The 13470-nt window shown below is 32.4% G+C and overlaps 1 protein-coding gene across 3 annotated transcripts in view; it reads left to right on the forward strand.

The window, feature by feature from the left end:
* The window catches only part of LOC148618400 (thioredoxin domain-containing protein 11-like), a 49733-nt gene that overhangs the window by 12825 nt on the left and 23438 nt on the right, over positions 1-13470 (forward strand). For all 3 annotated transcript variants that reach the window (XM_088577249.1, XM_088577250.1, XM_088577251.1), the window contains 5 exons: positions 593-1270; positions 6079-6127; positions 6629-6771; positions 7275-7387; positions 8251-8331. In XM_088577249.1, coding sequence (XP_088433375.1) covers positions 593-1270; positions 6079-6127; positions 6629-6771; positions 7275-7387; positions 8251-8331 — 1064 coding nt within the window. The remainder of the gene's footprint in view (positions 1-592; positions 1271-6078; positions 6128-6628; positions 6772-7274; positions 7388-8250; positions 8332-13470) is intronic.

Raw genomic sequence — 13470 nt, forward strand, 5'->3', positions numbered from 1 at the left:
TTGAAAACAAATTGCTAATAAAAATTTACAAAAGTATAATGGATGAGGTCAAATGAACAAATGAGAACTATTTCTTCTCATTTCTTTAATTTATTCATTAATTTCATTCATCTATCTACCGTTAATACTGGAAATTAAAAGGAAAGTTTCCCTGTATAGTACCGAAATATCGTATTAAGAAATGACCGTTACGTTGGCATAAAATTTTGCTGGTTTAATTTTCTCGGTCGTTGCTGACTAGAAAATAACCCACTATACGGTATTATTATTGACATTTTTGACTATGTGATCTATTATAAAAACTTCTCCCTGTCAAAGACAAATGGGAGAAGTGAGCTCATTCCTCCCTCTAGATTACGCCATGACTTAAATTATTGGTTCATGGGTCAGTAGAATATATATAATTTGTCTGCAATTCCAGCATAAATATCACTAAAGTGAATATGATGTATCTGTATATTAAACTGTTGTATTTCTTGTTCTTATACCTTATAGAAAAGTTGAATTTCAAAGATAAATTTGAATGTCTATATAACTGTTATTAAATGCTTCTTTTCCCGAATGAAAAATGTTTGTTTTTTTCGTTTTTCAGCTTAGGGAGCTTATGTTGCAGTACAGAAACTGTAACAGAAAGACAATTCTTATATTATTGGAGTCTTTACTAAAGAAACAGAGACAACATGCCTTAGATTCTAGGGTGCTTCCATATGATTGTCGTCCTTCCACAAGTAATTCTACAGTATGTTGTGTGACTTTGTTTCGCCAATCTCATATATGTGAACTGTGCAAGAGGAGGTTTGATACCAGGGTAAAGGATAGCTGTCAGTTCTCAGCTTCAGAACAAGTTCCCAGTGGTGGATTAGGTCATTATTTAGCACCCTCTTGCTTAGACTCATATCAACATTATAATACCAATGAATATCGGACGTTAACATGTAAACAGTGTGATCCTTATTCTAGTCAGAACTGTGGATCAAGACGTAGCACTGATCCATATATAAGTAAACTTGTTAACAATTTCGCTCGTTCAAAATGTCAAAGACTATCTTTACAGAAATCTTTATACCTTAACTCTGAGCAGAGGTTATTTAATCCTATGATGGACAAAGATCCTGTTTCTGATGATTTTTTGGGCTATAAGTGCCGTCACAATAAAACAGTCAGTGTTGTGATATTGGACAAGAACAAACATCAAGCATTTCTAGATAGATTAGGAACTTTATTACCTAATGATACAAACTCCTCAGTGTCAGTAATAATAGACAAACAGGTCAGTATTTTTATTCAAATTATAAGCTCACCAGGCTGAAGGTCCATGTAATCTATTGCGATCTTGATGATCGTCCTCATTAACAATTCTCCCTTCTCTATTAGACCAATTAGAACTGGGTGTCAATGTTTCTTACAGTATTTTGAATAGAACTGATGTGCGAATTAATTCATCAAAAAACATTGCTGTTATTACTAAAAAAATAGATTTTAGGGGTTAGACAGTTCTAAGTTTTTCACATAAATCTCCAAAACCATTAGGTTTAGCAAAGTTCTGACTGGATAAAAGCATGATGAGATCTATTTATGATCAGATTTTCTTTTGACTGTTAAGCTGTGTTGGAGTTATTGGCCTTTTACAAAGTCTTTTTGCTGTATTTAATGTAATTACTTTCAGAAATTTTCTCCTCAGAAACTACTGGACAGAATTCAATAAAAATTGATATTATTGTTCTTACAATTTGATCATTAGGAATTTTTATCAAAAGAAAAAGCATGACTGCATTAACAAAAAAAAGGAAGTTGTTTATCAAGGCATTTGTGTTTTTCAGGCTCTTTAGAGCCTTTAGTTAACTTTAAGCTTAGTTATGTTCCTTGCTAAGATAAGCAAAGGAGTTAGTTAGTGTCATCCTGGTTTGCCCACTTTTAGTTACAGGTATAATTAAACATAAGGGGTTATGTTGTTTTAACAATTAAAGTGTTTCTGAAATGTACCTGTATTTTACCTGTAAAGAATTCTATAATTTATTATTGAATTAAGTGAAATATGCACATTTTAACAATAAATCTTTCACAAACTGTAAACATTTTCTTTTTTTTTTTTTAACAACAAAATTTGTAAAACAATTTTGACGAAATACTTTACAAATTTGCTAAAATTTGTACGATTTTGGTGAAATATCTTGAACATATTTAACAAAATAAAACTTGTACAATTTTGCCGAAATCCCCTATGCTTTTGGTGAAATATCTTTTACATGTTTCATAAAATATGCTTAATTTCAAATTAACATGATACAATTTTTTAAACTTTTTTTTTTATTGTTTAACTCCATAATTATTACTTATTTCATATTTTTTAAGTGAACTAATAAACAATCTGAAAAATAGAATTGTTCAGTATCCAAGCTTATAAGTGACATAATGTGAACAGTATTCTGCATCCATACTAGGATTTTTTAATTTCATCCACCAAAGCTATGCCATTGAAGCAGGCCTTGCCAGTACGACAAGCAGCAGTCCTACCACTCATACCACAACACCTAGTTGAAGACGTATGGCCCGGCACACTTGAAGACATCAGAGGAGCATCAATGTACCTGACACAGCATGATTCACCGACTATGTGACAGAGTTTTGGGTTGAAGGACGCTGTTTCATATGGAACCACTACCAGACTGAGGGACCCCGCACCACCAACCACCTGGAAGGCTGGTACAACAAGATCAAGAAGAAAGTTTAGCATGCCCACCCAAACATCTACCAGATCATAGAGGTACTATAGAAGACCCAGGCATTTACAGAATGAATCAACAGTGCCTTTTGATGAGAATGCATGATTTGTAAATTCATTGTTTTGTGTTATGTATAGTGCTTCATACATTTTGTTTTCAGTGTTATGTGTCTTAAATTGTGTTTAAATAAGACAAAGTAATTTATATGTGCTATGATTATCTGATGTAAATTACTTTTCTATATTGTTATATTCATTGTTCAAATTAATTGTAATTAAAGTATATAAAGATATATTATTCATCTTTTTTAACATTTATATATTAAAAAGAAACTACACAGTGAAAACGAAATCTTCTATATACACAGAAACATACAAATATGACACCTATATTTTTGGAACAGACTATACAGTCTATTGGTCAGTAAACCCTTTGTCTTTTTTTGTTTATTTAACTAAGTGATAATTGGTGTAATTAAATGTGGGCAAACCAGGATTTAACAATTTTCAGGCGCGTAGCTGAGGCCAAATTGATGTGTAGGCAAAATTACGGCAGGGGGTCTGGGGACCGAAGCTCCGCAGAGATAGCGTTTTAGAGCATCATTTATGCCTCTCCTGGATGTATTTTATCTCCAAAAAAAAAATTGTCAAAATTTTGCCTAACGGCAGCTATGTGCCTGATTTTAAGGTTGTTAATACCTATTACAGAGAGCATTCTTTTTTGTCATCTTGTAAAAATCATGCATACATATTTTCAGTTAATAACTATTAGTGTTTTAATGATGTAAAAATAATATGTTCAAAATATTTAAAGAAAAATTTTACCTGAAAATTTGTATGGTAAAGAAAACAAAGGGAGATAATTGGTGATAAAATATTCTATAGAAATGTAAGGAGAATTTTATCTTTTTTTATATTACAAGAAAATGAGTTTGTGGACCTCCAATTTTCTTTTTTAAGTCTTAAGTTTTTTAATAGTGCACAAGATAGGGTAAATCCCTACAGAAGCCATATGAAATGTTGTAAACAATTGTCTTAATTAAGGCTTTCTTATAGGGTAAATCCCTACAGAAGCCATATGAAATGTTGTAAACAATTGTCTTAATTAAGGCTTTCTTATCTCTAAATCAAGTTTGTGACCTATGTTTTTTACATTAAAATTCTGAAATACATATATGTTCACTTATGATCATCTTTGTGAAAAATTAGGAAAATCTAGCTTATATTAGCTATAATAATATTATAAGAACAGGAAGTTTACATTAAAAGATGAAATGATCGGTTAGCATTGAATTTATGAAATATTACCCAGTTTCTGATTTAAACACAGGGGGCTCGTTACAATTATCAAGTCCCCGTTATCTATATATAACAATTGCCAGTTGTTTAATCTGGTTTCTGGTAACCAGTTGTTTTGAAAACATTCGTTTCATAGAGTAATCATACCAAGTGAATCAAGATTCTAGTGGAAGTCACCCAATTTTAGAGCTTATTGTATTCTTGCCATTTTGGATGTTGAAATTAGTAAGCCAAAATCAGTGGCAGAGAATATTTGATGATTATCGACTTGGAAGACTTAAGTCTTTGATTTGGAGGAGCCTAGAACTATTCAGTTGGAAAAAGAGCATGAAAATTGCAGCTTTATGATAAAATGCATACAAATTTACTCAAGGGCAAATGTTTTTTATAAAGTAATAAAAAATAATTTCAAATTAAAATTCTTGATTAAGAAAATGACAGTTTATATTGTATTGAAGTCCATGACAGAGTACAGAAAGGGTTTTGTACATCATAATCTTACAAATCTCCAAGTTAGTCATGTATGTTTAATTTTTTTTGACTGTTTGTACTGTTGATGTCAGTTTTCAGTAGCCATGATTGAATCTGATGTACAGTATATAAGATGTACATGTACAATGTAGCTGTTAGTGAAAGGCAGGTATTTGAAGAGAGGAGAAATGGCTATTTACAAATAGCCTGAGATAAAGGCTTACTTTTTGTAATACAAATTTGAAATGTGTGTATGCTTGTTCATTAACCTCTACCAATGTTTATTTCAAGTGCAACACTGACATAAAATAGGGTAGATTACAATGCAATCATCTCAGTATGTGAAGAGTAAAAATAACTGCCATATACCCTGAATGATCAGAGATTTGTTCAAAAACATTGTGATACAAAAATGACAAATCTTGAGACAATGTTTCAGGTCATAGTTTGCAGTTTCACTGCTGACATTTGGGATCTTTTAAGCAACATATCTCTTTGGTAATGGGGCTAAAATTTGTACCCAAAATAAGTGTTTGGAATATCACTGACAGCTGTGACATGATGTCATATGATGGGCCATAGTCACATTGTCATTTAAAGTTGCGTATTATAGTATTTTTATTCTGTGAAAAAGCATGCATTACATTTGAAGGGCTTCAGTCATGCATTTTCTCAACATTTTATGACCTAAACAAAATGCCATTCTTCAGTGGACAATTTTGATGGGGGAAAGATTGGTTTATCATGCACAGCTCTTTGACTTTCAAACTTTGGTTTCCTTTTCATTACCTCTTAAATCCTGAAATGTTTCCACGATTATTTCCAATATTGTGCATCTTAATTCCCATTGTTTTTATAAACTAAAAGTTATTTTTTGTTATAAAGGTGATTAGCAAGCTAATTCGAATTGATATGCTCCTTAAAAAAATTGAAGATCCTTGACAATAACAATTCACATTCACAGCATATGTAATAGTTGTAAATGGTAATGAAATCTGCAATGATACTGAGCGCCTGTGAGCAGAATAATGCAATAGGCCTCAAAGTTATTCTAAATTGATCTTTTAACATCAGTTTATAATAAATGGACATAAATTTGTCCATGATTGTATTTTTCTAAAATTCTGTCTTAATTTTGTGTGTTCTTCTATGTATGCAATGTTGCTTTTAGTAGTACTTTAACCTACCTGGGTTTATGGTTTAAGTTCTACAAAAAATATATTACAATGCAAATGAAAAAAAATTATACCTCTGATTTAAAAAGAAAGATATGTATCATACTATTAAAGTTCAATTTTTGTTGCATTTGGCCCATTGATTTTCCAAATGTCCAAATATCCTATTGATTTGCCATGAAAGGTAGTCATCGTCCCATTGTCCCTAGTTTTAATACCAATCATTGATGATGTAGTACATTTTTATGTATGTGTACATGTATATAAGTTTTCAATTGTCCTTGTTTCAATCACTTAAGTTATTGACTTTATATGGGGGATTGCTTTGCTTCACTCCCTCAATATGAATGATACATAAGACATTATTTTTTTATAAACAATGATCAGATTGTTTTATATTTGTTAAAACAGAATGAAGAGCAGTATTTACTGAGGCAGCCATTCTCTAAACATAATATTGGTATGTTTAATCTTTATTAACTTAACACTGCAGATAGTCTGTGATAATAGTAGTTATTTTTGTCCTCCCTCAAAGATATGTGTATTTTAATATGTATGTGCATGCATGTGTAGGTCTTTACAGTAAACACCATGTAAGTGTTCTCACTCATTTTATCACCTCTCTAAGGATTAGGATAAAAATGTAAACAATGTATGCCATGAATTTTTGACAAGTTCAAAAATTAAGAGATGATTATTTTTGTTGGAGTTATCTCCTGTGGAAATTGAGATTTCTAAAAAATTGTTATTGATTTTTTTATTTTGATAAAATTTATACCATACGACACAAAAATGAATTTCTCTGACAATCAGATTTACAACTTTTTATTTTGTATGCTCTCTCTGTTTGTAAATTAATTAAAGGTTTTCTTAGTAAATTTACCCTTTTCCAATCTTAGTGTATAAGAGTGGTATTGTCTGTATATTATTTATTTTAATGATTTTCTTATTCATTTTTCAGCAAGTTTTGTGATGAATTTTACCAAAGGTGATCTGACACGTCACTTTAGGTCTGAGGTTGCCTCTGAACCATGTGTGGATAGATTGTGTGTGTTGGATGCAACATCATCAACATTCCAAAATATTGTTATGGAAGAGAAAAAGGTATCAATTGAAATAATGCCTCTATCTGTGATCATTCTGACAGGGTTCTTCTTGCCCTTTTGCCCTTGTGAAAATAAAGAACTGTAATTTCAAGTCATGTAACATATATCAGGGGTAAATCCTTTTAAATTACATTTTATGTAGAACTCTATTATTAAGATTGAACAGTAAAACTTTTTACAGTATGGGAATACCAATTACATGATCTGCTGAAAAACATTCTACCAGTAACATTGTTGTGACCAAATTTACATATTATTCAGTAATGCTACCTGTATGAATGAACAAGATGTTTAAATTCACTAACAGCCACAAAATAAAGATTTGAGATATACATGTTACAATGTATGAAGAATTGGTGCAATATACTTTAGAATTATAATGAATAGTTTAGCTGTAAGTTTGACCTGTTCTCTTAGCTATTGTATATATCATTACAGAAATTGGTCTTAAAGTTTTATAAAGAGAACCTTGATTTGATTAATATGAACAATTGGTTTTAGGATGTATTGATGCTAGTATATACTCCATGGTGTGGTTTTTGTTCCAAGTTATCCAATACCTACCTTCATTTGGCGAGATACTTCAGGGCTGCTAGCCATATTGTGTTTGCAAGGTAGGGAATAAATACAAATACCAATTTCTTGCTTTGAACTGTTTTGTAAATCAATAGTTTATTTCATACTAAACAAGCCCATTTTTCAAATACAATTGGTAGATAGTTTTTTTCCTGTGCTTTTCATGAAAGTAAAAGAAACATTTGAAATTAGTTTTTATCATACTTCATTCTGTTGTCATGATCTTGTGCTTAAGTGTAGGAAGTTATGGGTTTGATTCTCTACCAAGCCACACCAAAAACTTTAAAGAATTTGAAATAGATAACCACCCCTTCTCTGCCAAGCCTTACTGAAGACTAGAATTTAAAATGAATAATCATTGATTCTCTGCGAAGCCGCACCCAAGACTTTATAATTTTAAAATGGGTAATCATTGCTTCTCCACCAAGCCACACCCAATACTTTTGAATTTTAAAATGGGTAATCATTGCTTCTTTGCCAAACCGCACCCAAGACTTAAGAATTTAAAATTGGTAATCATTGATTCTCTACCAAGCCACACCCAAGACTTTAGAATTTAAAATTGGTAATCATTGCTTTTCTGCCAAGCCACACTGAAGACTTCAGAATTTAAAATGGGTAATTATTGCTTTTCTGCCAAGCTACAACCAAGATTTTAGAATTTTAAAATTGGTGATCATTGCTTTTCCGGCAAGCCACACCCAAGACTTTAGAATTTAAAATGGGTAATCATTGCTTCTCTGCCAAGCACATGGCATAAGTACTAGTCACTTCTCTCTAGTCATGAAATATCTGCTGTGAAAAATCAATTTCATGTAAAGCCAATATATTGATTTTATCAAATTGCAGTGCATGTAGATGAACAATGAATTAATATATAATGTTCTCAATTTGTTTTTAGAATCAATGGGAATGAGAATGATTTACCATGGCAATATACTATTGACAGATATCCAACTCTGCTATTCTTCCCAGCTCATAGGTAAGTAATATTTCATAGCAATTCCTTGTTGACCGAACTCTGCTACTGTCCTACTTAGCAACTTGATAAATGTTCTGCTGTTAAAAAGCTGAAGATTGATATTTGGAATGTGTTATTCTTATGGTATGTATAGAATGTTCAGTATATTGTAGAAATAAGATGGACCAGAGTTATCCTTCTTTGTATGTATGAAATAAAAAGATATAAGGATGTCATATACAATATATTGAAGTATTATATTATAATTATTTAATAGTGGGATGTCATACAAAAAAAATAAATAGACGTATTATCACAAACCTAAGTAGTACTCCTTTATTATCTCTCCTGGACCAATGTGTATTATTGTCTTCAATGTTGTCTCCATTATCTCCCCTGGACCAATGTGTTCTATTGTCTTCATTGTTTTCTCCATTATCTCCCCTGGACCAATGTGTACTATTGTCTTTGATGTTGTCTGCATTATCTCCCCTGGACCAGTGTGTACTACTGTCTTCAATGTTGTCTGCATTATCTCCCCTGGACCAATGTGTACTACAGTCTTCAGTGTTGTCTGCATTATCTCCCCGGACCGATGTGTACTACAGTCTTCAATGTTGTCTGCATTACCTCCCTTGGACCGATGTGTACTACTGTCTTCAATGTTGTCTGCATTATCTCACCTGGACCAATATGTACTATCATGATATTTTTAAATAAAAATCTTCTCCTGATAATTGATTGTAACAACACTTTTATTCAAGCATTCTTTGAGTGTATTTTTATATCAAAGCCTTTAAGTGTCAACAGCATTAGGCAGCCCTTTATTAGAAAGATTTGAAGATCATTTTGCAGTTTATCTTGGTGGGTTGTAGCTTGTTTAACTTTTATGAATTGTTTGCTTATCAACTTCCTGTTTGCTGGAACATTATCTTTTGCTTTAAGTTTTGGGTATTGTAAATTTTCGTTATAAAAATCTTTTGTTTGAATGATCTGAATATTGGTATGCAGCTTCAGCTTGATGAATTGTACCGTATAACTTTTTATGCTTGGTCAAAGTTTGTTGCCAACATGTGATTGTGACATTCTACTGTTGTCTGTACTTATATCACCTTCAATTCTTATAAGCTAACCTTTCTTGTGAGTGATCTGATGTATGTATGGAATTTCAGCGTGATTGGTCATACACTTTATTTAACTTATGATTCCATTAGGTGTTAACTTAATGATTGGTGGATAACATTTTAGGTTTCTGTAATTATTTATATAATACAACCACAAACATTTTTTTTGGTCGTATAATGGTTTTATCCTGTCGGCATTGACATTGGCCTCTGTTAACTTCGGTTTTATTAGCTCACCTGGCCAAAGGCAATGTGAGCTATTGTGATCACTTGTCATTAACAATTATACAAATCTCTTCTTCTATGAAACTACTTGACCAATTAGAACCAAGTTTGGTATAAATGTTCCTTGGGGTATCCTGCATAGAACTGTTGTGAGGATTTTTGATTCGTCGAAAAACATGGCCACTGCTACTAAAAATAGACCATAGGGGTCAGACAGTAAATTTTCGCATATATATCTCCAAAACCGATAGGTTTAGCTTAATGCTGACAGGGTAAAAGTGCTCAGCATGATGAGATCTATCTGCGGGCAAATTTTCGTTTTAATCCATTAAGCCATGTTGGAATTATTGTCCTTTTTCAATGTTTTTCGCTATTTTTAATGTTATATCTTTTAAAAATCTTCTCCTCTGACACTACTTGTCCACTTGGAACTAAACTTGGTATGAATATTCCTTTGGGTATCCTGCATAGAACTGATGTAGGGATTTTTGATCCATGGAAAAACATAGCCACTTTACTTAAACTAGAACATAGGGGTCAGACAGTTGATTTTTGCATATTATATCTCCAAAACTGTTAGGTTTGGCCAAATTCTTTCCAGTGCTTAAATGATTCTTATTATCATTATTATTAGGACTACAAAATCTCCAGGGATAAAAGTTGTCAGATTGACTGCTTGTAGGAGTTATTGCCCTTGAAAATTGAAAAATGGCATTTTTATTTTCACAGTTTTCAGCCAATATCATGAAAACTATGATAGATTGAAACTTTCAATGCCTGAAATGATCTTTATGACAAGTCCTACCAAAGGCGTCTTGAGTCAGTATTGTTTGACAACATCTTGTTAAATTTATTGCCCTTGAAAGACAAACTTTAACCAGATGAGCAATTCAGGCTCCTGGCCACCTCTTGTTATAGTTACAAGGATCAAAAGCAAAGGTCTTTGATAGGCACCTTTAAAGCAAAACTTTTTTCACCTGTAATTACATTTTGAATTTTGTGCTTTATTGTGTCCAATCTAGTTGTTGTGTCCATAATGAACTGTAAGAGTGTCAAAAACTAATATTATGTCCATACTTGCTCCAAGTGAACTGAGTACAACATGCTTATGTCATTAAACACTGGGCTCAACAAGTACTTTATTATATAGTGGTGATGGTGTCTGTCCTTTCATCTATCCATCCCACAAGTAGGACCCATCTCTTATCCCTTACTCCTATAACAATGAATGGAATTGAATGATACTTCAGCAGAATTTTTATTATGTGTTCCTATTGTGCACCTCCTATTTAAGATTTTAATCCAAATCAGTTTGATGGTTTCACATAGTAAAACATGGACGTTGTCATTTGTGCAAATGGGGAGGGACCCATCTCTTATCTGTTACTCTTCCATTGAATGGAATTGAATGAAACTTTCACAGAATCTTTATTACATATTGCGATTGTGTACCTCCTATTTTAGATTTTGATCCAAATCAATATGGAGGTGGAAAGGTACATGTTATCTAATGGGGATGATTGGTATCAAGTTAGTGACCATTGCTCACTGTTTTTCTAATTATCAGCTAAAACAATTAAGGATTTGAAAATTGTCATATAGCTTCATCGTAATGGGCTTTGTGAGATTTACGTTTTGGTCAGACATGTTATGTTAAAAGTAATGGCTGTTGGTCATTATATACAGGATTATGCATATTATTTAAGTCACTTTATGGAATTAAATGATTTCATCCTTTATTGTTACATATTTTTAAAATAACTCAGATTGTATACAAAAGATGAATGTTTTCAATAAGTAAAATATTCATTGCTTAATTATTTTTTGTTGATATTTTTATCTCAAGTACATTTATCATATTTACCTTTTAACTTACACAGTTTACAGGTGTGTTAAATGACTATTGAACTGTTCATGATATACTGTATAAGAGAAATCTTCTTTGATCCTAAATAGAAAACAGATTCTGTTGTAGTTCTGTATCAATCTAAATGTTTAGTTAGTATTGGTACAGTTTTTAAGAAAGCAAGATGGCATTTCTATGGCTACATAGAGGACTAACAAATTTGATTTAGAATAAAAATGTATTATTGGTTTGGGATGTCTATCATAACGGGAATGCCATTCTGTACCTGATATAGATATTTAAACTAATTATTAGTTGTGCATGCTATAAATTTCACAATATTTGGCTGACATTGTGGGAGAAATCAAATTCTACTTCAAAGCTATGATGGCTGGTTTGGTACTTAGATATTTATCTTGTTTGACAGTATAGGATGGCTTTTGTAGAATTTAAGTACTCCAGACTTTGAATAATTGCATTATACACATTGATTTTAGAACTCTAGGTGCAATTTAATAGTTGACTATTTGATGTGCTTTTTGTAGAAAGCTGTCTGCTAGCTTGTAGCAATGGCATCAGATCTGTTGATTTTATGTAATACTTGCATCTGAAATAAAATAATACAGTCTTGTTTAGCTTAGATATTTACAAATCATATGGCTAGAAAAACAAGAAGATAGGATTAACTCAATCACTCTACCACAAAGATGACTATGGATAAAAGTTGTGTCTGTCAGTTAGTCAAACAATAAGATAAATATAGATAAAAGCTGTGTCTGTCAGACAGACCAACACAATGACGGCTATAGATGAAAGTTGTGTCCGTTAGTTAGTCCAACACTTTAGATGACTATAGAAAAAAGCTGTGTCTGTCAGTCAGTCCAACAGTAAGACAGCTATAGATAAAAGCTGTGTCTGTCAGTTAGTCCAACACTAAGACAACTATAGATAAAAGCTGTGTCTGTCAGTCAGTTCAACACTTAGACAACTATAGATAAAAGCTGTGTCTGTCAGTCAGTTTAACACTAAGACAACTATAGATAAAAGCTGTGTCTGTCAGTCAGTCCAACACTAATAGGCTATAGATAAAAGCTGTGTCTGTCAGTCCAACACTAAGACAACTATAGATAAAAGCTGTGTCTGTCAGTCAGTTCAACACCAAGACATCTATAGATAAACGCTGTGTCTGTCAGTCCTTCCAACACTAAGACATCTATAGATAAAAGCTGTGTCTGTCTGTCCGTCCAACACTAAGACATCTATAGATAAAAGCTGTGTCTGTCAGTCCGTCCAACACTAAGACATTTATAGATAAAAGCTGTGTCTGTCAGTCCGTTCAACACTAAGACAACTATAGATAAAAGCTGTGTCTGTCAGTCCATCCAACACTAAGACATCTATAGATAAAAGCTGTGTCTGTCAGTCAGTCCAACACTAAAACATCTATAGATAAAAGCTGTGTCTGTCAGTCAGTTTAACACTAAGACAACTATAGAGAAAAGCTGTGTCTGTCAGTCAGTCCAACACTAATAGGCTATAGATAAAAGCTGTGTCTGTCAGTCCAACACTAAGACAACTATAGATAAAAGCTGTGTCTGTCAGTCAGTTCAACACCAAGACATCTATAGATAAAAGCTGTGTCTGTCAGTCCGTCCAACACTAAGACATTTATAGATAAAAGCTGTGTCTGTCAGTCCGTTCAACACTAAGACAACTATAGATAAAAGCTGTGTCTGTCAGTCCATCCAACACTAAGACATCTATAGATAAAAGCTGTGTCTGTCAGTCAGTCCAACACTAAAACATCTATAGATAAAAGCTGTGTCTGTCAGTCAGTTTAACACTAAGACAACTATAGATAAAAGCTGTGTCTGTCAGTCAGTCCAACACTAATAGGCTATAGATAAAAGCAGTGTCTGTCAGTCAGTCCAACACTAAGACATCTATAGATAAAAGCTGTGTCTG

This window comes from Perna viridis, chromosome 4, assembly GCF_037379345.1.
Source record: "Perna viridis isolate PV_CMFRI_1.1 ecotype Kerala chromosome 4, ASM3737934v1, whole genome shotgun sequence".
Taxonomy (NCBI): Eukaryota; Metazoa; Mollusca; class Bivalvia; order Mytilida; family Mytilidae; genus Perna; species Perna viridis.